The 24,042-nt window shown below is 51.8% G+C and overlaps 1 protein-coding gene across 2 annotated transcripts in view; it reads right to left on the bottom strand.

Moving 5' to 3' along the window:
• DPYD (dihydropyrimidine dehydrogenase) overlaps positions 1-24,042 on the bottom strand; it is a 499,545-nt gene that overhangs the window by 118,484 nt on the left and 357,019 nt on the right. For both annotated transcript variants that reach the window (XM_037153081.2, XM_053655907.1), the window contains 2 exons: positions 8,230-8,350; positions 7,205-7,324 (listed from right to left, as the gene is read on the bottom strand). In XM_037153081.2, the coding sequence (XP_037008976.2) occupies positions 7,205-7,324; positions 8,230-8,350 (241 nt within the window). The remainder of the gene's footprint in view (positions 1-7,204; positions 7,325-8,229; positions 8,351-24,042) is intronic.

Raw genomic sequence — 24,042 nt, 5'->3', positions numbered from 1 at the left:
TTCTAAAAAGTGGGGATAAGGATAAAATTCCTGTCTGAAATGAAAAAATTAAGGGCCACTCTAATTTTTCTTTTTGAATCCTCACTAAGGACATTTTTATCATTGCTTTTGGGAGAGAGAACACAGAGAGAAAGAGAGACATTGGTCAGCTGCCTCCCTACATGCCTTAACCAGGGACCGAACTCACGCCCTAGGCGTGTGCCCACAGCAGGGGTCAAACCTGCAGCCCTTCGGTGTACGGGGTGACGCTCCGACCAGCCGAGCCACGCCAGCCAGCGCAGGGGGCTAACTTTCCCATGTGACTAGGCATCTGCTTGGAGGGAGGCTCCGCCTCCTCCGCCTGGGAGCCACGGGCGCCTGGCTGGTCCTCCAGACCTGGGCATCCAGGCCTGACGCTTAGGGATGAAGCCGGAGAGCGGAGCAGGGCGGTGAGGGGTCTCACTCTGGTCCCGCCCTCCTTCCCTCCCCACCCTTTCACTGTGTGTCTTCCCCCCTCTTCCAAAGGGAGGGAGGGAGCCATGTGACCGACAGCCTGACGCGGGGGCTGTATCACTGCCTCCCTGACGGGGACTCTCTATGCGTCACCAGCAGTCAGGCCACAGGGTGCCTTCCCGGCTCCCTGCTGGGACAGCCCCAGAGACGCAAGGAAGGGTCTGGCCTTGAGAAAATATTTAACGTAAAACTGGAATCTGGACGTATTGGGAACTCCATTCTGCGCCAGGCCCCTCCCTGTGCACTGTACCGCTGTCCTGTCTGAGATGGTGACGCGGGGATGGCGTGCGTGGTCCCAAATTCCACAGTCCCTGGTGTGGCCCTGAACTGTTTCGCTGCAGTAAATATGCACGAGTTGTGACTATTTCAATTCAAGCCCAAACCGCGACATGGTGCTCTTGCGTTTTACTTTCACGACAGAATATTCTTTGTTAATTTTGAGCTTGAAACATTCTTTATGGAAACATACATACACACACACACACACACACACACACGAAAGCTATTTAATAATTCATGAGCACTGCTGCAAAGGTACGCTTCCCTAACCTGCTTGTCAGAGTCCCCTGGTTCACCAAGTCTGCCGAGCGTTGCCTTAGGCGCTGGGGCAGGAACCCGCTGATTTTCCTCATCTTGAACAAACACAAATACATCTAATATCCTCATACCCATGGATTAGCTGGCCCTTAAATACTGCCTGATTTTCCCCTTCATCTGCCCGCTGGGCCCTGGCTGTTCCGAAACAGCTCAGGAAAGGATGTACAGCTTGATCTGGGCTCATCACCTTGGCCCCATACGGGCCCTGGGAGGAGTGGGAAGAGTCCCCGAGTATGGCAGCCGAGACCCGATGAAAAATCTCCTACACCGCTCTTCTGCCGAAGGGTCAAGCCAAGGCGAGGCTGTACCTCAAACTCATCGCTTGGCATTTTCCTTCCGTTGACTTTGTTGCCTCAAAGCAAACACGGACAGTGAGGATTTGTGTAAGGCAGGAAACAGGTGGGCTCCCTGTCAGAAATCTATTATTAGGGGTCTGATCCCCCACACAGACCAGCCACCGGCCAAACAGTGGGAGGCTGGGCTGCGGGGAAGGTGGGGTACAGAGGGGGTGTGTGGGGGGGTTCCTCGTCAGTCTTCACAGGAACAGGGTCAGATGAGCAGGACTTAAATGAGAGCAGTTCCAACGCGGAGCCTCTCTCAACAAGGCGATCACTCGGGATGAAAACCGTACCGCGGCATCTGTATTTGATACGCCTGCTTTCCACTGCTCTGTAAATACAGTACAGAACGAGGTCTCTAATAATCTGATCAGTGGAACCCATGGTGGCCTGGGAATGTTGTTCCAGATGGAATAACAGGCTGCGTTCTTTTTGGCGCTATTTTGGGGCACCCACACCAAAGAGATGGGTGAGCACAAGGTAGAAGGTTCTCCCCTGAACTGTTCTTTTTGGCATGATTTAGCATTGTTTTTTATTCATTTACATGTTATCTCTATCAGGTTGTTTTAGACATTTCAGCGTCAAAATGTAAGCTTTTATTGATAAGGATTGTTATAATAGATTGCTGAAATTTGGCAACAGATAGTAGGCACGTTTTTCTAAAATAATGTTATGCATCAATAATCATGCGATTGACACAGAAGAAAACGGCCCATTAAGAGCTACTTTCTATCACGTTTTATGATATAATTATAATGTATGGTGTAAAAACTGAAAGAAATCCAGCCAAAACCTTCAGTCGCTCGGATGTGTGAGAAGTTACTCAACGTGAAATGTAGCTGCGACTTCCAGGTTTCCAATCTGGTCTGTCCTTGTCCCTCCTTTACACAGAACGTCACTAATAAATATATCCAGACAAGTTGACGTGTCTGATTGGGCCGCGCCGCCTGGGGTCTGTGTTCACAGAGCGTCTCGGCACCGGCCCCGCGGCGCCAGCCTGAGCCCCTGGTTCAAAGTAAACAATGATGGCGGAGACGTGACCGGGGGAGGTGGGCACACAACAGTGTACAGGTGATGTGCTGTGCAATCGTGCACCTGAGACCTGTGTCAGTTTGGTAGCCAGTGACACCCCCATCAATTCCATGAAAACAGGGAACACCTGCCCCAGACATGGTGGTGTGGGGTTGATGCTGAAGGCCCTTTGTAACCGACTGTGTTGGTCCCCCGAGCTTCCTGCACTTCCAGCCCACCCTGCCCCGCCCGCCTTTCTAACTCGCCCCTCCCTCCATGGGCACGCCCCAGGCTGACCTCACAGAGGACTCACTGCCGGCAGCCTCGGAACCAAAGCAGCTCGGCTCACGTTCAGTGGGTAAGAGCGCACACAGCTGACCTCAAATCACTCATTGTTTATTCGTAAACTGTAAGAGCCTTTCGAAAAATGCCTTCACCATGTGTTGAGACCCACGTAATCATTTCTTACACCTTCTGGGGTACCCTGTGTGTGATTAGTGCCTTTGGGCTCCTGAAGCGGACTTCAAGTCTGGACGGTCACCATTGAGGAATTACTCGGAAATCAGTACCGAAGCTGGTAAGTATTAATACCGAATAATACATGTTCTACTGTTTTAACTAAGGTGATACAGAACCAATAATTTCAAACGAGGATCCAAAACCTGCAATTGAGAGCAAGCATTTCCTCCTTTTGGAAAAATAAAACAAACTTGGCAAATAAAAGAATTTAAAATGGGTTAAAGCTTCAAGCTTGCAGGGAGTTAATTATATGGGGCCTAAAATTCCTTTCATTAGAAAAATTTCTGCCATGCAGAGAAACTGCAGAACTTTTCCCCACGTGGCGCATGTGTCTTCCTCCGACTTATTTCAGTGAGCGTCACACGCCCTTGGTCCATCCACGCTGTCGTGGACGGTAAGATGTTCTTCATGTTTACAGCCGGGTAGCATTGCATTGTGTCACTGTGCCACGGTTTTTAATCCACTCACCTAGAAATGGCTGTTTGGGGCCGTTTCCAAACCTTGGCTATTGGAAATAATGCTGCTATGAACATATTCTTTTGAATTAGTGTTTGGGATTTCTTTGGATAAATTCCCAGGGGTGTAATCACTGGGTCAAAAGGCAGTTCCATTTCTAGTTTTTCTGAGGAAATTCCACACTGCTTTCCACAGTGGCTGCCCCAGTCTGCATTCCCGCCAGCAGGGCACGAGGGTTCCCTTTCTCCACATCCTCACGAGTACTTGTTGCTTGTGGATTTATTGATGACGGCCACTCCAACTGGTGCGAGGTAATATCTCATGGTGGTTTTAATGTGCATCTCTCTGATGATTAGTGATGTTGAACATCTTTTCATATGTCTATTGGCCATCTGTATGTCCTCTTTGGAGAAGTGTCTGTTCAGGTCCTTTGCCTACTTTTATTGAGCGGATTATTGACTTGGTGTTCAGTTGGAGGAGGTCTTCACAAATTTTGGAGGTTGACCCCTGATTGGCTGCATCACCGGTGAGCACGTTCTCCTACTCAGCGGGTCCACGGTGCCCTTTGCTGTGAACAGACTAGTTTGATGTGGTCCCATTTGTGTATTTTTTTTTGTTTTTGTCCCTTGCCGAAGAAGATGTACTCCTACAGGGAATGTCTGAGATTTTACCGCCTATGTTTTCCTCCAGGATTTTTGTAGAGAATATTGTTTCTTTAGGGTGTCTGACTTTTTGGCATGTCTGGGTCACAACGGAGGAAGAGGAGTTGCCTTGGGCCACATGTTAAATACAGTGCGACACACAATCACAAAAAAACCTCATAATGCTTCAAGTGTGTTTATGTTTTCGTGTTGGGCCGTGTTCAAGGCCATCCTGGGCCACACGTGGCCTGCGGGCCGCAGGGTGGACACCCCCGAGAGACGGAAGTTCTTGCGTGGTATCTTAATCGGCCCTCCCGGTTTCACAACAACATTCCTTCCGAACACCAAACGAGCTCCCCTGTGATGCCCTTCCCGCAGTGGAATCACCTCTGATTCTGTACTTCCCCCTTTGATGGACTCGCACCGGGAGGTGGCATAATTCTAGGCATTCCTCCTGCAACGGTCCAGGCTGACGAATCATTCGGTGATGGATCAGGGTCACAGGTCTGGCTCCCTGCCCCCTGCCGGCCACCCCCGGAGGAGATGGAGAGACAGCTGCCACGGCAGCAAAGCGGAGGATGGGACTTGGGACGAGGCACTGCCTCTCCCCCATGACATTCACTTTCAAGGGCAACAAGTAGAAATCATCGTGTCTGTTGACCTCTGCAGCCCGAATGGCTCCTTTTGTTTAGCACAGAGGCCTCCGTCCGGAAGCATCAGCTTTGGCCGATTTTGAGGCCGACAACAAGGAACGATGCGTTTGTATCACGGCCCAGCACCGACGTGTAACCAAAAAGATGTTTGACCAAACAACCTTTATGCCGCTTGTGTGTAGAGCGCTCTGATGTTTTCTACCCTGTTTCACGTTTTCCAGTGAAAATGTGGATTTGGGGTGCATCAGACCGACTCTCTAATGCCCTCATGAGTTTGGGGACCAAAGTGCAAGAGCCACCACTTTCCTCCAGATCCATGACTGACCGGTACGGGGACAACCTGGCCAACGTGCCTTACCTGAGCTCTCCCTTCCCCGTGCTGTCCCCCCTCAGTGCTGTCCCTTGGCAGGGACGTCCCCGCAGGGTGCCCAAGGCTCTGCAGCAGGTGCACTCACACCCCAAGGGCCTCGCTCCTTCTCCACGGAAGCTCAGGAGCAGACACCGCGCTCTGGACAAAACCGCGGGGGCCGAGTGAAGAGCCGGAGGGCATCGAGAGGCGAAGCCTGCCTCCTGGCCATCGACAGCGCGTGAGGACTCTCGGGTGGCCCTCCAGGAATCCCGCCAACCCCCACTTACGGGGTCTGTGATGCCGGCAACTGCTGTGGGAGCAAACTTCCCGGTGCTCAGAGGGACATCTTTTGGCCAGAAATAGCATGGAGCCGTGGTGGTGCTTGTAATCTCATAAAAGTGTCCGGCAGATTTGTTGTGGCACTGGGCACTGAAGCCACATTTGGCGCCTGCGCCCGGGCCGGTCAGAGCCAGGGGTGCTCAGCCCCCCGGGGTGTTCTCACTGCTCCTCAGACTCCGGCCGTCCCTGTTTTGCCCAGCCCCACGAAGCCGTGAACTGAAGGCACTTCGCCCCAGAACCTGCTCCTGTTCTAAAATAAATCATCGTCGCCCTCTTAAAGTGCATTTTCAGATCCCATTACCTTCCAGTTAAAGCCAACATCGCTTTAAAGGAGAAAAACTATTAATTTTGTCGATGTGGGGAAAGCCCATTTTCCAATCAGATGGTCTAAACTGCAGGCCCTTTGAAGTAGAGCCCGTTGGGAACACGGCGCAAGCCCTTCCAGTCGCCAGGGACGCCTTGCTGTTGACAGGGGGCGTCTCCCCAGGCCCGGCTGCGCTGCGGCCCACGTGGATGAGCACGTGCACCTGAGAAACGCAGCTTTATGGAAATGTGGCCGGGCGGCGGCTTTTCCTGATGCTGCGCCTCTGGACTCGCATCACAGTGTGTGACGGCATGACGGAATACTCAAGACTGAGGTTAAATGACAAACGTGAACGGCATTACGTACGTACGTACGTACGTAAAATACTCCTGCCACGGCTCTTCCGTTCATTCTTAACGCCCAGCAGCCCCCGGGGCCCCTTCGCTCTCCTGCTGCTGCCGGGCAGGTGGGGAGACGGAACCGGCTGCCGGGAAACCAGGCGCCCACTCCGACCCCCACCCCTCCTCCGGGGGCCACGCTGGGGCAGCCCCTGGGATTCCGCCCCACCAGGACGTGGAGGCCCCGTGCGGCGGCTCCTGCTCCATATCCGCCTGCCTCTTTAAGGTCTTGGGAAGGGCACTGGCGTTCAGTTAGCAGCAGAATATAATCTATTTTGTTTTTCCCTTTTAAAGTCCTGGCTCACGGGCGCACCTTGTGCTCGAACACGCGATGCCCCAGCGTGGAGAGCTTTGTCTGTGCCCCGCCCCCGGCCCCTCCACGCGTCCTGGGACCAGCAGTGCTGACCTGAGGGGGGGTGGGGATGGGGGGTGGGGGGCTGCTCTGCTTTGTATCCTCACTGCCGTCTCCGTCACCAAGGAGACTAATTCTCACACTGGCACAGCCAAGAACCTCCCCGCATTGTTTCCATAAGGCCAAGGTCACTGTCACAGCCCCAGAGTGCACAGAGTGAGGTACTGAATGGGGACCTGGGGGTGACAATGTTTCTGGTTTTGAGGCAAGTGTTTGGTGACGGAGGACAGTGTGTAGGGCCGTGAGGGCTACGAGGGTCTCGTCAACCGAAGCCACCAACGCCGCCTTTCAATGCCCGGCTGTGAAAGGAGGGTGTGTCTCTGAAGGCAGATTCCACAATTCCAGGAATGTGGACGTGCGCTGAGACTGTGAGAAGGTCGGGGTGCGTCTGTCTTCCTCTAGGAAGGCCCTGGTGTGAGCCCTTTCTCCTCAGTGCCCAGACCCTCAGGCCGGGGAGAGACTGGAGGGACAGACGCACGGACCACATCCCGAGAGACGGCCGGGACGCCCCAGCGCGGGACCCCTCACCTTGTGCCACCAGCAGAGTGGAACCCATCTGTCCCGGCCACGAGGGACGTGGACCAGCAACAGAACCCCTTGGGACCACAAAAGCCACAACACCCTCGCTTTGACACGCCCTCCTGGTTTTCCGTGACCCCCACGGAAGCAAGGCGCAGAGACAGAGCCACACCTACCAGACACGCCACCGTAGGTCGTCCGCTTCCCGGCGCCCACTGAGGGCCAGGGCGTGCCGTCTGCTCTGAGTCCCATCAGGCCGGAGACCGTGTTGGTGGCCGTCACGCCATCTGCACCACCTACAGAAAAGCACACGGAGGCTGACTGCAGTTGTCGCAGGGACACTGGGAAACCCACTCGGACCCATGTGGCCCCGGACAACACGCACCGCGCTGCCTCTCCAGAGCACGCCCACAGCACGGTCTGCACTGGCTGAGAGCAGGTGCAGGATCAGTCAAAGGACATACACGGAGGAGCTGAGGACGAGGACAACGGAGTGGGGACTGACCGTGGGAGTGGGGGCTGGGCCGGGGGGGAAGTGGGACAACTGGAATAGCATACACAATAAGAGAGTTAAACAAAAAAGTCTCCACTAATTTCACTCCTTCAATTACGCTTAAAAGGCTAGACATAAAAAATTTTAAATTGCTACCGCTCTGTTTTTCCAATAATTATACAGATTTGTGGATGCCAAATGCTTTGTGTTCAGTGTTACTTTCCAGGCAATTCACGACATTTTTGCACACCGGGGTGCAGTTTCCGCTGGATACTCACAGCGTTTGTGGTGTGTAAACCCGGCGTTGGCTGTACGGTCCATGAGCACTACGGACATTCACCAGACGGATATTTAAGGCGGTGGACTAGGCCTGGGAAAGCATAATGGGGACCTGCCAGCAATTTCACACTGTGGAAGCTGGTATCTTACATATTTTTTTTTTACTTTCTTAAAGGTTCAAAGGCTGTTGCTGGATTGTCACACCATCAGGCTCTTTGTTTCAGAGTCATCTGCTGTGACGGGTTTTGATTTGTAAGTCTCTTTGTGTGACATTCACACTCTTTTGTCCCCAAACAAAACACTGGAGTCTACTTGTGCGCCTGAGTGGTGACCACGTGTGTCTGTGGGCAGAGACACACTCTACACGGCTCCGCAGTTCAGGTCGGTACTTACGTCCCTGGGCAGTTGGCTCAGGTCTGGGAGGCTTACCTTCCTTGGCGGCTCTCGCGATGCTGACGATGTCGGTGACATTCGGGGTCAATTTGGCAAAAAAGGGAATGTGAACAGCTTGCCGAACCCAGCGACAGATGTTCCGCACCAGCTCTGGGTCCTGTTGAAGCAGATCAGGAGATTCAGAATGTGGTTCCAGGATGGTGATCAAAAGGTGTGTCCAAACCGCCGCACAGCTGGAGGTGCGCAAGGCAGACCCGCCTCCACCACGAGCCCACCCCACAGTGCACTTCTCAGTGTCACAGCCGGACTCCCTCGGGGGCTGCGGCGGACGCCCTGGAAGTGAACACGAGTTCCTAGCACAACCCTTTCCCTCCTCAATGGAGCCTTTGGAAAATACAACCACGAAGAACCAATTGGGAGGCTGTGTTGTCTATTTAGCAGGAATGAAACATAAACTTCTGGTGGCAGGTTTGGGAAGTTTGGGGAGCGTGACAGAATTTCCAGTGACCCCTTGGTTTAAGTGTCACAAAAAACATTCAAACTGCGGACCCCCAGGCGGAAGCTATGAACTCTGCCGCCTGCTACATTCATTGTTCACAGCCTCCCTCTCGCTGATGTGTGTTCAGAAGGAAACCCACGCCCGCCCCTCTAGTCCGATTATGACATGGACTCTGTGCCAAGTACATTGGTGTCGGGAGCGGTGGCTCACTCCGTGTCCGTCACCAGGCTCTGTGTGGCACTTGTCAACATTCACCTTCTTCAGAGAACTGACCAAAACGGCAGTGATGATGTGAACTCTCGAATGCTCGATTTTGAAAGGCACAGGTGCCACTGGAGTGCACTCACCTGTCCCATCCACGGAAGGTGACTTAGCCGTGGTGACGTTCTCTGATTCAACACACATAACAGTCCCTTTTTCATCACTTTCAGTGCAAAATGTATTCCGACAGATACTGATAATGCGCTTTGATACATTACCATAAAGTATGCAACAGCAATTCATTATTGAATTTGGTAACATTAGCTTAGTAAGTTAAAATGTTTTTTTGAATAAAAGCAAAACCCAGAAATTATATAGCCATATATTTAAACTATGAAATGGCAGGCAAGTATATTGTCGGTAATTAATATTTTATGTGTAAGAAAGTTGCTCTTTGCATTTTAACCTTTCCAAGTCCCTTAAGATGAGATCTCGAACGCTGTAACCTTTAGAAAGAACCTTTCCACTTGGGCATAGCGCGTCTCCATCCGTCATCCTGTGTTCACGCGCTAAGACACGGCGCTGGGGGGGGGGGGTCTCTGTTGATTGCTGTTGTCTCCACTCAGCGAAGCTAATAATTTTAACTAAAAAGGATCTTTGGCTTTGCTTGTTCTCCTTTTCAGAACAGTAATTTCTTCGTTAAACCAAAACTACTGAGGAGCATGGTACGGAATGCTGTACAGAGAGCACGGTACGTCATGAATAGTAAAATCTGGAGACTGAGAGCCACGCAGATTCTGCCTCATGAAAATGGAGGTCTGCCCCGGCCCATGCAGTGCTCATGAAATATTTATAACAGCAACATCGGCGTTATGAAGGTAGCTGCATCTTTGTGACTTTCATTCTGAAGTTATGAATTTCCATGGGACTTAGCCTAGAAATGGCAGTAACGTTAGATGCTGTGAATTGCGTGTCCTTTGTGAAATCTCTCTTTCAGGTGGAATTGGACAATAATTTGAAGATCACTTCCATTGCCTACTACATGGCAGGTAGCCTGATAAGAAACAAATTTAAAATCTTATTTGGTGCCGGCTGATTAGATACTGATAGTCGAACACATGTTTCTCAGTGGCCTTCAATACCATTGACCACCACGTCTTTATAATGTACCTTGAACACTTGCCCACTTTTTATTTTCATTTTTCGGTTGGTCATCACAAGCAGGATACTTGCGATGAGTGCCTTTCACCCACCGTTGAACATCTGGAGTTTGTCCGGAGCCTCGCACTCTCTGTGGAGAGCGCAGCCCGTTGCACATGGCGTCCACTTGACTCACCCCACCTGCCTCTGTGGGACCGTCTGTACTTCCGTGAGTGGCCTCGTGTCCAGATGCGTTTTCCTCGTCTGCACACTCAGCCAGTCCAGCTGCTGACCAATCCTCGAGACCGGCTGAAACCCAGTTCGATGACCTGGGCGTTTCCGAAACGATTTCTGACCAACGCTGCTGTGAAAGTCAGCGACTGTTCTGTAAGTTGGGAAGTTTTCTCTGACCCGCACACCAGGGAGTCATTCGACTCCGCTGGGAACGTGGTCCCAGGGCTAATCACAGGGGGAGATGAATGTGTGTCCTCTGGGGAGTTAAAGGAGCGACTGCAATTCCTCCCCCTGTCCCAGTATCCTTGCACTTTGGGTGTTGATATGCAAGAGCTCGGAGAAATTCGTAGTGTCTCTGCACCTTCTCATTCTTAGTGACGGCGTCCCGTGGGGTTGCCTGCCTGACCAGCCGGTGTTGAGAATCTTCTTGAAATGAGTAGAATTTAGACAATTCCTAATTGTCCTAAGTCTTCAGGATGGGAAACTACTGTACTCTTGGCTCTCGACAAACTAACACTTTAACAATTATCCACACCCACAAAAAGTAAATAAAACATGCCATGCTAGACGGCTTTCCAGTCTCTGGGCATAGAACATGGCAGGCACTCAAAACATTCCTTGGGTCCGAGGAGAAGAGGAGGAATGAAAAATTGGCACATTGCCACTAACCACCTCACAGAGCCATCAGAGCCACCAGAGCATGGACCAGGGTGTCAGGCTCATTGTCACTGGGGCCACATCAGCCCTGCGGCTGCCTTCAAAGGGCTGAACGGAATGTTAGGACTGTGTACATGTAACTGCTCCTTAACGAGGGGCAAGGAGCTGGCCGCTGCCGCCAGGTAGAAACCAGGTGCCGGGCCGGATAGAACAAGGTGGGGGCCGGATTCGGCCCACGGGCCTTGTGTTTGCCACCCGTGGCCTAGACTATGTCTGGGGTTAAGGAAAACCCCAGCATCGTGATAGATAAGGTCTAAAAGCCTGAAGTCCAAGACGTGTTTACAAGTCTGGGATCCTTTTAAAGAAAAAACGGTGGATAATCATCCAAAAAAGAGCAGCTTGACAGCTTCGAGTGCCTCACCCACAGAGAGTCCACCTGGTCACCAGGTGGCGACTGTCTGGTCCCATAGCTGTTACTGATACCCACACTGACCGCGACGGCGGTCACTCCCACAGCCACGGTGTGTGTGCACGTGTGTTCGCATGTTCTAAGACCCACTAACCCACTTGTCACTCATGGCGTCCCCAAAGAACATGCTGCGGCAACTAGAATGCGATTTTCTGCGTGACTGGACACACAGGGAAGTGCCAGAGCCCTTCCCGAAGGGGGTGAGGGTCCTGGGGGCGGATGGTGGTCTTGAGGGGCTCCCCAGGGCAAGAGTGCCAGGGCAGCCTTGACAAATGGGGGCACAGTGAGGAGACACGCACTGGGCTTCCGTGGCCGCTGCGATGAGGGGCAGCCGTGTCGGCTGGACAGTCAGAACCGTCTGGGACAGATTCCGAGGGGGGCCGGGCCCCGGGACGTGTAGAGCCCAGCGGACTGTCTGCTCTGCCGGTTCCCGCGGCCGGAACAGGTGTGTTTAAAGCTTCCTTTTTTTTCTGGGCCGTGAGAGAATGATTTTTAATTCTAGGGACTCGTCTGTCTCCAGTGTCCGTGATGGGGGCTCCGCGACCCACACCCCCCCGCAGCACTGCCCCCGATTACCGGGGGCCTCGCATCTCACAAGGGGACACGCACCAGGGAATGGGCCGGGAATGTCTTGATAAGCTAAACTGCAAGTGAAATTTTTGACTTTAAGAAACATCTCTCTTCCATTTACCTGGTAATTTTCACTCTGTCCAATTCTCTCAGAATGGCTTTCTTGCAAGGTGGCATTTCGGTGACTCACAGGGAGATTTTACCAGTTATGAAATGTTTCCGCCAAGGAGCCCTAGTGCGCGCAGCCCGGCAGACAGTGGCTGGCATTTCACGGCACCCTCCCCTCTGTGGGAGAGGCCTGGGGTCCGGAAGATCAATCTGAGCACCGATTTCGACTCTTAATTTTCTTTCCCATTGTCATGTCCTAAGCCATCATCTTCCTTAGCAGAATTGCTCCCTGCAGTGAAAGGCAGGCATCACTTGCAAACTAGAGCTACAGGAGGCCTCTCCTTCCCCTGGACCAGTAAGACTGGACGGAGGTGCCGAGGCACAGGCAGAGTGAGGCATCTGTCCTTCTGTGCAGGTGAACTAGGGCAGAAGCAGGTTCACGGCCCCAGGGGGCGACGCCCTCCAGGTAGAATCACTAGTCAACGCAAAGGCTGCGCCCTGAGTGGGAGGTTTTATAAATTAACATACACGGTAGCATGGGTCCCCTGCCTGGGTTTCCTGACAAGCGTTCTCACAACACATCCTGGCTCAGTGAGTTGAGCATCATTCTGCAAACTGGAAGCTCGTGGGTTTGAATCCTGCTCAGGGCACATGCTTACCTTGCAGGGTTTGGTCCCCCATTCGCAGGGCGTGCAAGAGGCAACCGATCGATGTTTCTCTCCCTCTCTTTCTCCCTCCCCACCTCGCTGGAATCAATAGCATACAAATAAATAAATAAATTCTGGCAATGATGCAAGTGGCTTGGAAAGCCATCTCCCAGTGGCCCAAGAAGGTAAACCTGCCCTTACCGTCCACCCCGTGATTCCGCCCGCGGTTACATCTCCGGGAGGCGTGGAAACACGAAGGTCTGCATGTGCCCGTTCACGGCGACTTTCCAAAACAGCCCACACTGAAAGCGACCACATGTCCATTCACGTGTGGAGGAAAACCCGAACTGTAGCAAAGCCACGCACTAGAATGCTATCCGATAATACAGAAACACACTACTGAACTGCACAACAACTCGGGACTATCTTTACAAATATTTGTCCAGAGAGTAAGTACCCAGCCACGTACTGTGAAAAACAGACGTCTACTGGAGAAGAGGCAAGGTACAAGAAACACGGCACGTGGGACGAGGACGCCTCAGTCCCCTTCGAAGTAGGCACCTTGGGACCTCACACGGCTCTCCCAGAGTCTCTTCCACTGTTCAAGACACTCGGCAAAGTTCTTTCCTGGAATCGCCTGCCCCGCCCTATTTTCCTGAATCTCGTTGACAGTTTGAAATTCCCGGGAAGCCGGGGACCAAGGGCAGCCCTTCCCTCCCTGCTGGCCCTTTAAGGGCGCTGGCCCTCCCTCTGAGAATCAGAACCTCTGTGGCCCCGAAGCCTGTGCATTGACTTCCCAGCGGTTGCTTCCCACGCTGCCTCCTCTCACTTCCTGGCTCATGTTCTCCTGCTTCCACGCTGCCTCTCTGGTTCCCAGTTCAGTTCCGATTTCCCTGCCTTCGGCTGTAGTGTCCGTGTGTGTCAAACATGCTCGCAAAGAACGAGGGGCAAATCAAACAGCAGAATCACATACCTGCCCTCCTTCCGACCTATTCCACACCCTTCCTGCTCATTCTGTAGGAGACCCTCCCCCCAGAGGAAGTCCAGGAGGGCACCTAAACCATCTCCCGCCAGGGTGCACCCACGGCAGGACACAACCACACGCCTCAGCCTGGCCACCGGAAACCCCAGCCAAACATCCTGACCTCACGGTCAGACAGGTGGTTCAGGTGAGCTCCTGGCAGGTGTGGTGCAGGTCTCCTGACACCATCCGCGGTGGCCGTGGTGGCCAGGTCAGTGCTGGGGAAGCTGCGTGCCATGGACGATGCTCACGGCCACCCCCGAGGCCCCTTCAGTGTCCGCTCCCATGCTAAGCCTTCTCAACTCTCCATACTTCTCTTTCTATGGCTTTGTGCAACTCAAGTAAACTGATGAGTAAATAGATATTATTCATTGTATAACTGAATCTACCACATGATAAAAATATGTGAAAAATACCCATAGCATTCTACATTTTCCAGGACACATTAGCGAGGACAGATGAGAACTACATACCTCTAAGTGGGGACATGGGTGGACTGTGTGAAATGCAGGCTTCCTTTTCTGAAGTGCCCTCACGGAATCTCTTGCTGATCATCTAAGTGCTGTGTATTTCGTTTATACAGCTGAGTTTACTTACAGTTTGCTGCAATTTGACTGATTACATCACAATCAATCATTGTAGCAGATTTATCATCTGTGAGTTTTTACATCAATCATACTACATCAGTTCTTCATACCAGAGGGCCTTTTGGTTTATTCTCTGTGTTAGTCAACATTTAACTAAAGCTCATAGTTTAAAGTGTGATAACCTAGAAAACATGTTTCCCCAGGTGAGTGACAAAGAAGGCCTCGATGTCCCGTCCTACATGAGGGGAGGTTTGGGAGCAGGAACTTAATAGACCAAAACAGCTACCAAATACTGAAGAAAAGGGGGAGGGGAGGGGAATGGCTGTACATCTAAATAGCACTAAGACTGCATGGATAGGAAAGAGCGCTAACAAAGAATACATTTTGGGGTGTGGAATCTGAGCTCTGCACGGGGTCATTTTTGTGGTTATGCTGTTAAATCTGAATTATCCTTAGTGGAGAGGTAAGAGCCATTTATATTAGAAGCACATTCAAAATCAAGTGTATTTGCCTTTGGGACAGAACCAGAGTTACACAGGTGCAGTCTTAACATCCTTCATGTCCCGGGTTTAATGCTGGATCAGAGCAGGGCTTGGTGAGCGCCGTGCTGGCAACGGACAGGTGAGCGTAAGAGGCTTCGGGGACGCCAGGTGTGAGTGGCCCACCTGGTGATCTGGTACCTAAGATCCTTAGATACTAGACACTTACGTACCAGACAGAGGAAGACTGGATAAGAATCTTCCTCTGCACTTACAACACGAGTGTACATAAAAAAGGACAACTGTCAGATTACACTGCATTTGTGAGTTTTGACCAATGCAGTATTAAAACAAAAAGAATATACATACATTGCTATTTCTACGATAACTATGTCCCCAAATTCCACAATACCCCAAAATCTTAACATGCAAAGAACATTTTATTCAGAGCCCTCACTTCCTAATTAGGCCACGGCCAACCATCTGAACGTACATATCCCGTACTTCATCTGGATACACTATAAAAGAAAGCTGTAAAGATAAATACCGATCTGCCTGGCTATAAAAGACACCAGAGGCCCTGGCTGGTGTAGCTCAGTAGATTGAGCGCCCGACAAATGTGTTCGATCTTAGGAATTTCTGCAGGTTCCAGAGGGGAGAGGAATAATTGATGTTTCTCTCCCTCTCCCTCCCCTTAAAGATAAATACATAAAATCTTAAAAAAAAAAAAAAAGACACCAGAGGAGCCCCCTGCCACTGAGGTAGCAGCTGCCCTAAAAACCGGTGAAGAACATCAGTCTATCTCCAGTGACAGCGTTTCCTCGCTGTTCACCGTCCCCGTGAGTGCGTGGCGAGGGCCTGACCAGCGCAGGGCGGCTGACAGCGGGGCCGTGCAGACAAGGAGGCGTCCTCAGCCACACTCCTCTTATCTGTGGAGGACGGGCTACTCATGTGTTGTCCCCACCATCTGTGATGAGCTTTTACTTCCTTGGTAACTCATTTGTTCAACTAACGTGTACTCACCTACTCCCTTAGTTGTGGGGGACGTTTTAATAGTAAGACAGACAAACTTACTGTTCTCACGGAGTCTTCACTCAAGTGGAAAACACATTAAGAAAAAATGGACAGACACGTCATGTAATGTACACCAGGCAACAGAACATAAAAAGCAGGGCGAGAGACCGGGGCAGACCGAGCGCTGGGCGTGGCGGCAGGTGGGTTGCTTGTGTGACCCCTGGGAAGCCGCGTGTAACTGTGGGCATTCGAGGATCAACACAGACCATCGGTTTGCTTTTCTAGTGGCTTAAATTATTATTATTAAAAAACTTTTTTTTCTCATTTTTTAAATTTAGTTATTTTTTAAGTACAGTTTTTTGTCTATTTCTCCCATCCAAGCCCCCCTAAAAAACTTAAAAAAAAATTTATTTATTTTTAGAGGGGAGGGGAAGGGAAGGAGAGAGGGAGAGAAACATCAATGTGTGGTTGCCTCTTGTGGGTCCCCTGCTGGGGACTGGCCTGCAACCCAGGCATGTGCCCTGACTGGGAATGGAACCGTGATCCTCTGGTTCGCAGGCCCACGCTCAATCCACTGAGCTACACCAGCCAGGGTGGCTTAAATTATTTTAATTTCATGGAGTTGTTTTTCTTTGCTCCTAGATTTCGAGTTGTTCGAAGTCAGGGACCATACATTTTTTTCATCACGCAGTATCACGCGTGAAGGCAAGTATAACGCTAGTCAACAGCAGACAAGGCAGATGTACTTAGCACGGACCACTCGTCACCTTTGATCAAGCTTTATCAGAATGAGATGTGCCTCCAGAGCAAACGCTCGGCTCGGATGTCTCATATGGTCATTACCTGCTTCTCTTACCCGGTTTTATGTATCCAACAGTAACAGGAAACCGGGTGCAGGTTGGGCTGGCAGAAAGCTTGTGGAAGTGCGGCGAATTCTTAGCCAAGCAATTCACTTAACCGACCTCATTGTGTGAGTCAAATTTCTTGCAAAGCCTTAATTTGCTGTTTTGTATCGGAGATCATCCACCATCAGTGGAAACCACAAGCGTGGGTGCTCACGTTCAGATGGGTGAGGGCCGGGAGTGGGACCCTCTTCACGAAGGAGGACGAGGACCAAGAGAAGGACGGACGGATGGCTGGCTGGAGAAGACTGGACCTGAGACACCGAATTAACTCCTGCACAGCAGGGCATTTGGTTTTTGTTACAAATTAAATGACAGTCCGTATGGTCGGAGTGGGTTAAGAATACTAGGTATTTCATTTTCAGACATAGATATAGAATGTTATAACATTGATTGTCTCTGCTTTTACTAAGAAAATATATCAGATTAAATTTCTTCTTACAGCTCTACCATGCTTGTGCTGGAGCAGGAATTCAGAGAAATATTACTCCATAGTACCAATGGGATATTCTTGTTACTGTCTGTTGTCTGGGAACAGTTACATGAGAAAACAGAATGCTTTCTTTCTCTCTCTTCCAGTTTTTTATCACTATGTCTTTTTTATTCCATTTGAGAGGCTACTGAGCTCATCCCTGGAATCTTCCAGCGGTGCACCCTGGGGTGCGGAGAACGCAGCTGGTGCCTCGGCCTGCACCTGTGCCCAGGGCCTGCAGCCCCGCCCAGCTCGCTGCCCGCAGCTCAGAGGTCACAGTGGCCTCCTTCAGATGCCGTCTTCCAGACGGTGCTCCTGTTTCTGGTTTCTAAGTTACCTGCTTTAAAGGGCCACGTTGCTTGCGAGGATTTACAACAGCTACATAAAACGTGCGTACGTAAAATGAAATTATTTAAAATTTCTCATACATGCAGTTTTTACTGACAATGTACATACATATATGTGCTTGTGTATACATATTTACACGCACAAAATGAGTGTCTGCGTGTGTGAATACACTCACATAGTTAGGAACTATATTAACATTGGCAGTACTATCAAAGCAGGGCCGGCAACAGCACCAATACGGGCAAATTCTTGAACTTGAAATTACCTCTGAAGGTCTGACCATCTTGTTTGGTTCTCTGCCTTAAACGCACCTGCACCTGCTCCAAAGCCAAGTTCTCTGTCTTCAGAGCAAGAGGACAATGGAGGAGGGTCACGGACAAGCCGTGGTAGTGCCACCTCACGGGACAGAGTCTAAGCAGTGGCCGTTTACTGGGTCTCTGGCAGAGTGTGAGCAGTGACGCAAATCACAAGCTCTGGGAAAGTAAATTGTAAAAGTGTGGTAAGTGGATGCTTGATGGTCGCTAATGGATCCGAGGAAAAACACAAAAGCAGCAAGAATTACAGGAAACGCCTACATAATGTAGTAAGTCTCTGACATTCACAGACCATGCATGTGCAGTTTCAATTCTGTGTGATTCTCTAAGACACACTCATGTAGCGTGTGCAGGAAGTGTGGGTCACGCAGCAAGGCAGGGGGCGCGAGGCACTGGGCAGGACAAGCTGCCTGTCACAGGCCCCTCCCACCCACACCTACCCTGCAGTACCGACTGGACAACTGTCTCCTTCAAAGTACAAAGTAATTTTGCAAACAGATTAAAAAACTTCTGTATAAAGTGGCCTCCAAAGAAAGCCAGTTGCCGAGTCTCACGCTGCAAATTAAGAAAAAGTGAAACTGTTAAAAATTGATGTATCTTAGAAAATAGAAGTGCTGGATAGATTGGGTGGTGACTCAGAACACCATATGCTCCGTACGGGAAACAAGACAGAGTGATGTTTAAAAATGTTTCAGCCAGGGCTCGATGCAGAATTTATGTTAACGGCCTTGAGTCCTGTTTCTATAGAATCATTAGCGGCCCAATGGGGATCACTTAAATATTTCAGTTATACTTTACTGCTTTATGTGGGGAAAATTATATATTATAGTGATACTTGGGGATTAGAGAAAGTCTTGGGACACACGACTCATTAACATCTAAGTCTCAGTGCTTGTAGGTTCCCTTTTCTCCTGTAATTTTTTGCAAGTTATTTGGTGATGGTGAAAATTGGGCTTATTCAGCTTCGGAGCGTGTTTTGGAGATGCAGAGTTTTCTCACAAGATACTGTTCAAATGGACAGTATACCGCCCAGGAACGGTAGGATGCTTTGAGCAGTGCCGCCTCCGTAGATGAGCAAGTGCCAGCCTGGGCCACGGGTGGAGCTATGGCTCAGTGGCGGCTGCCCACCGCGGCTGCGCACTCCTGCTGCCGTGACTCATTTACGAAAACTACGGGACGTCAAAGGAGGTGTGACCTGAGGGTGAAAAGAACACGGGCAGGGTCAGCTCCCCGTCTGCTGTCCCTGCTCTGTCACTCAGCAGCCACAAGACAGCACAACGGGCTGCGGAGGTCAGGGAGAGAAAAGGCCATTTCAGGCCGCAGTGAGCAGTAGAGGTGTTGGAAGTGCGCTGGCAGAACCCGCCAGCAACACACGTGGGCAGAGGCGCCTGGGGACGGGGAGGCCTGGTGCATGCTGGGAGGGCGAGTGGGAGTCGTACCAGGCGGTGCTGGGGAGGGCGGGGAAATCAGACCCAGACTGGGGGCGTGCGTGCGTGCGTGCGTGCGTGCCTGCCTGCCTGCGTGGCCTTAACGGGGGCAGGCTGCCTGCCTCTGTGCGCTGGCCCTAGAGAGCGTACTTCCCGCGTCTCGCCCCATGTCCCTCCCATGAAGCCCAAGGTGTGGGGGACGCTGCCAGCTCCCTAGAGGTCACTTCCCCAGTGTCATTACAATTACAAGAGGCTGGTCACACAGAAGCAGGCCTCCCCTCCCCTTTCCACGGTGGCAGTTATCGAATCAAACTCGGCTCATTAGGCTTCAGGTTAGCTGTTCTCACCAATGGCTGTGCATCAGAATCACACGTGCACACATTCACACATGTACACACACATGTGCACACATATGACGATGCCTGGGGCCCGGATTCCCAGGGACCCGTGTCTAGGACCTTTTTTTTTATAAAGATTTTATTTATTTATCTAGAGGGGAAGGGAAGGAGAGAGGGAGAGAAAGATCAATGTATGGTTGCCTCTCGTGGGTCCCCTGCTGGGAACTGGCCTGCAACCCAGGCATGTGCCCTGACTGGGAATCGAACCGCAATACTCTGGTTCACAGACCCGTGCTCAATCCACTGAGCTACACCAGTCAGGGCCGAGGACTTCTGAAAAAGAGCTTCCTGGGCAGTGAGGGTCCTTGAATATCATTTCGGGAGAAGTTTTAGCTCATATCCTCTTTCTTAGCAATTCTTTAAAATGAGGGTAGAAGACAAGCCACCTGTTTACATGGCGGCACCCTTGTTTCTCCTCGGATAACCACGCTTCTCCTTGAAGTAACAAAATGTGCCACCGTGTGGCCTGCATCGCAGAGGTGCCAGAACCCAGGGGGACCGATTGCTCTGGTTACTGCAGAGCTGACTCGGTGGGCCCCGGAGTCCTCTGCATTAATTACTTCGTCCGCTTACCCGATGGACAGATGGGACCGAGGGTAACTCCGAACCCCATACACTTGAACGTAACCCTGGGCAACACAGCAGCAGGGTTGCTACACTGCCTGAAAGGGGTCCCCCATGCCTTTTCCAGGCAGAGGAGGCACTTAACTCGCTTTACTCTCCCCCTGCTTTTTTTGGTTTTTCCACCTGCCCACCTCCATCCCAGGATCTGAGCAGACACAGACTTCCTCCTCCCTTGAACTTGAAACCCGTGGGCTATTTTCTTGTCCCCAGGCCCGCTGTCCTGCCCTATACCTCATTCTCTGTCTCTCTTCAAAGTAACTCATTTCATACATTTAAGTCGGGAAGTTGTAAGCACCTTAATGATTTTTCCTCTTAAAGAATATTTGTGTCTTAGCCCTGGCTTGTGTGGCTCAGTGGATTGAGTGCAGGCTGTGAACCAAAGGGTGGCTGGTTCGATGCCCAGTCAGGGCACATGCCTGGGTTGTGGGCCAGGCCCCCAGTGGGGGCCACGTGAGAGGCAACCACACAGTGATGCTTCTCTCTTTCTCCCTCCCTCCCCCTCTCTAAAAATAAACAAATAACATCTCCTTTAAAAAAGAATATTTGTGTCTTTAAGAAGAGAACTCCAGAAAACCACCCTTCAACCATGTCTCTACCTCCAAGAATAGCTCAGTCTCGGTGGGCAACCCAGACCGCACTGCACAGCAGCAGAGAAGACGCACGGGAATGAGGAAGCTGTTCGGGGGGGTCTCTGGGAGCAGACCCGGGGGGGGGGGCGCTCCAAGGCCTTAGCAGGGTCAGGTGGACTCAGTTTCGGAGAGACCAAATCAGTTTTGGAAATCTTGCAAGACTGTTTCAAAAATAATTGTACAAATTATTTATAGAACTAAGGATACTGAAGCCACCAGTAAGGAAACCCAGTGGTGTCCGTGCAGGGGCTCGATCACAGTGGAGAACGAAGGTGCCGGCATCCTTCAGTGTCAAGGAAGGAGCGTCAAACCGGAGGCAGAAGTCTGCGTTCTAGTCCTGATCCGCGTGTGAGATAAAAGCAGATCAGGAAAGGGAGGAAGGAACTGCTCGGAGAGATGGCAGGCCAGCCAGGAAAGAACACTTTTAGGAAGACAGGAAGGCGTTCTGAGAGGAGGCTGGAAGGAGACCAAGTCCCGTGGAAGGCGTGAGAAGGGAGAAGCGTGCGGCAGAGCCCTTGGTGACGGCTCTGACAGTGTTCGGGGTGCGGCGGGAATGAACCGGGGAGGTGAGGCCCACTGCAGGCCCCAGGGAGAGGCAGGGGCAGGCACACTGGGGAGACGGGAGCGGGGCTCACCCCAGGATTCTTGCCACGCACGTGGGAGAGTGGGAAGGGGCTGGGAAGAGGGCGGCACGGAGGCCGTCAGAGACAGGGAAGCGAGTAAGACAGAGAAGCGGACAAGGCTGGGCGTAAGTGCGGGGCAGAGATCTGCATCCCAGGACGGAGGGGCACCCTTCTGTGGATGCTGAGCTTCCGAGAGTGCTGACTAGACAGAAATACGGCAGGAGTGTCCACTGGCGAGGAGGCAGGACACCTCAGGGCTGTCCCTGCTGTACTCCCCACGGAAAGGCAAGTCTGCGTGGGCCTGACCCCCCCACCCCCACCCCCAACACACACAGCCACTCTGCGCTACAATGTATCCACCCCATGAGGCCTCCCAGCGCTCTGCAGCAGAGGGTGCTCCAAAGACGCCTTAGCTGGTGGGCTCAACTGCTGAGTCTTTAGCTCAAAAACTGCTAAGGCCCTTCTCAACGGAAGAGTCACGACTTGACACTTTTTGTGTGTGTGTGTGTTTGTGTGTTTTTTTTTCGAAATTCACAGGAAGCTGAGTAGGATTTGAAAGGAGCTGCACTGCCAGCCACGTCTGGCAGGAGAGCGTGGGATTGCTTAACGGCTAAGCAACCACTTAACTGTGTCAGCTGGCTTGGCTCTGTGCACCTGGGCAGGGGCTGTCCCCCAGCCGCACGGCCTGTGCTGTGGCACTAGGCTGGCTACGGGAAGGGCTCCGCCTTCCTCAGGGGCAGAAGTCACCACCCACCCGGTGAGCAGACACAGTCCCTGCTTCGAGCCACCCCCTTGGCCACATGGGTGGTTCTCTCATGACTTTCACTAAGTGTGTCTGTGACTGTGTGGTCCCGGGTTGCAGGATTTTGTCGGTGAGGTAGCAGGGCATTATAATCCCATTATTCTGACCTACCATTTTTAACCCCAAAGATAGGCTGGCTGAGACACGGAAAATTAGATTTGGTGGAAGTAAGCCGAACAAAACACGGGTGCGGGTGGAGAACCGTGCAGGAGCACACCGTCACTCGGCCCTGAAGGCAGTGTGTAAAACTGGAAATGAAGATATTCCCAGCATTCCAAGTGGATGCTGGGGAGATAGGAAGGGGCCAGCGTCGTGCCCCCCGAAGCTCTGACTGCCCCGAGATGGCAGCAAACCCCACAAACCCCGGGGAGGGCAGAAGAGCCCAGGTGTCAGCAGCATGAGCCCGTGGCACTCTGGGTGGGCCAAGAAGAGCCCACCTGCCAACGCTGCACAGGCCCCGGGAAGGGCACCTCACCGTGCCAGGTGGACAGCCCCCGCGGAGACGGAGCCCCAGGTGTCCGAAGCCTGGGAGGACCTGGCCTCCTCCCACCTGCACCGGGACAGTCCTGGCCTGACTCACACCCTCCACGGGGGCGGCGGGCTTCCTGCCCGTCACCAGCGCGTGAGGCAGAGCCATCCACCACCTCCCAGGTCTCCACGGCTCAGCGGAGCCTCCTACCCTGCCCTGTGCTGCCTCGGCTGGACCAGCACGGCAGGGAGGTCGCAGAGAAAGCTCTCCTCGTCCACAAACGCGGTAGCTTGTGGGAAGGAAGTCGAGCTCCTCAGGGAGGTTCTATTACAGAAGAACTCGTGGATGGCAGAGGGGAGGATGTGAATTTAAGGGTGATGAGGACTCTCAAGGAGATGCCATTAGAAAGCGAAAATAGTAATTAATTGAACGGACAATAACGATCTTCCATGTTCTAAAATCAAATGTAGGGACTGACAAAGACAGCGGCCACTGCTGAGACTGAATTAGTTGCCTGCATAATAAAATGAAAGGGGGGCCGTTTAGCAACGAAGTAAAAGACTTGGAGGAGAGGAGCTCCAGATGGGGAAAACTGAGCATGGAATTAAAGAGATGATCAAGGAAGGGACAGAACAAAAATTCCCCGAGTTGAAGAAAGCTGCCTGCCTCCGGACCCAGTGGGCTCACTGAGACCCAGACGGGATTAATTTCACAAAAAGCCACACACCTAGACACAGTCGGGGAAATGTCTGACCTCTGATGCTAATGAAAACAGTCTTCCTTTCACCAAGAACAGAAAGTAGTTTTCTTACAAAAGAGAGATTATCTGACTGCGCTGGGAGAAGAAAGGGACTCTGACCCCAGGCCCTGTGCCAGCTCACAGAGCGCTCAGACGCTCAGGGAAAAGCACGGGTCTGCGACGACCCAGCACTCACAGCCACGCCACCCACGTGCTGGCGTCTGGCCCGCAGAACCTGCTCCCAGAGCCTCTCCCAACCTCGTAAAATGCAATCGGATGCAACCCTGTTCTTTCCGAGGAGAGGAAGGAGCTCAGCACTTCAAATGGTGAGGGTGCAACTTGTTTTCATCGCTATGATGACGATTCCTCAACTAAGACTTGGAATAGGAGTCAGAAGATACAGTTCTTAATACTAAACACATATAATTTTATGTTTGAATACATATATACTTAATGAAAAATGCAACTAAACATTT

Source organism: Artibeus jamaicensis, unplaced genomic scaffold, assembly GCF_021234435.1.
Source record: "Artibeus jamaicensis isolate MK-2021 breed Jamaican fruit bat unplaced genomic scaffold, CSHL_Jam_final scaffold_1689, whole genome shotgun sequence".
NCBI classification, from domain to species: Eukaryota; Metazoa; Chordata; class Mammalia; order Chiroptera; family Phyllostomidae; genus Artibeus; species Artibeus jamaicensis.
This window is presented reverse-complemented; position numbering and strand designations above follow the sequence as displayed.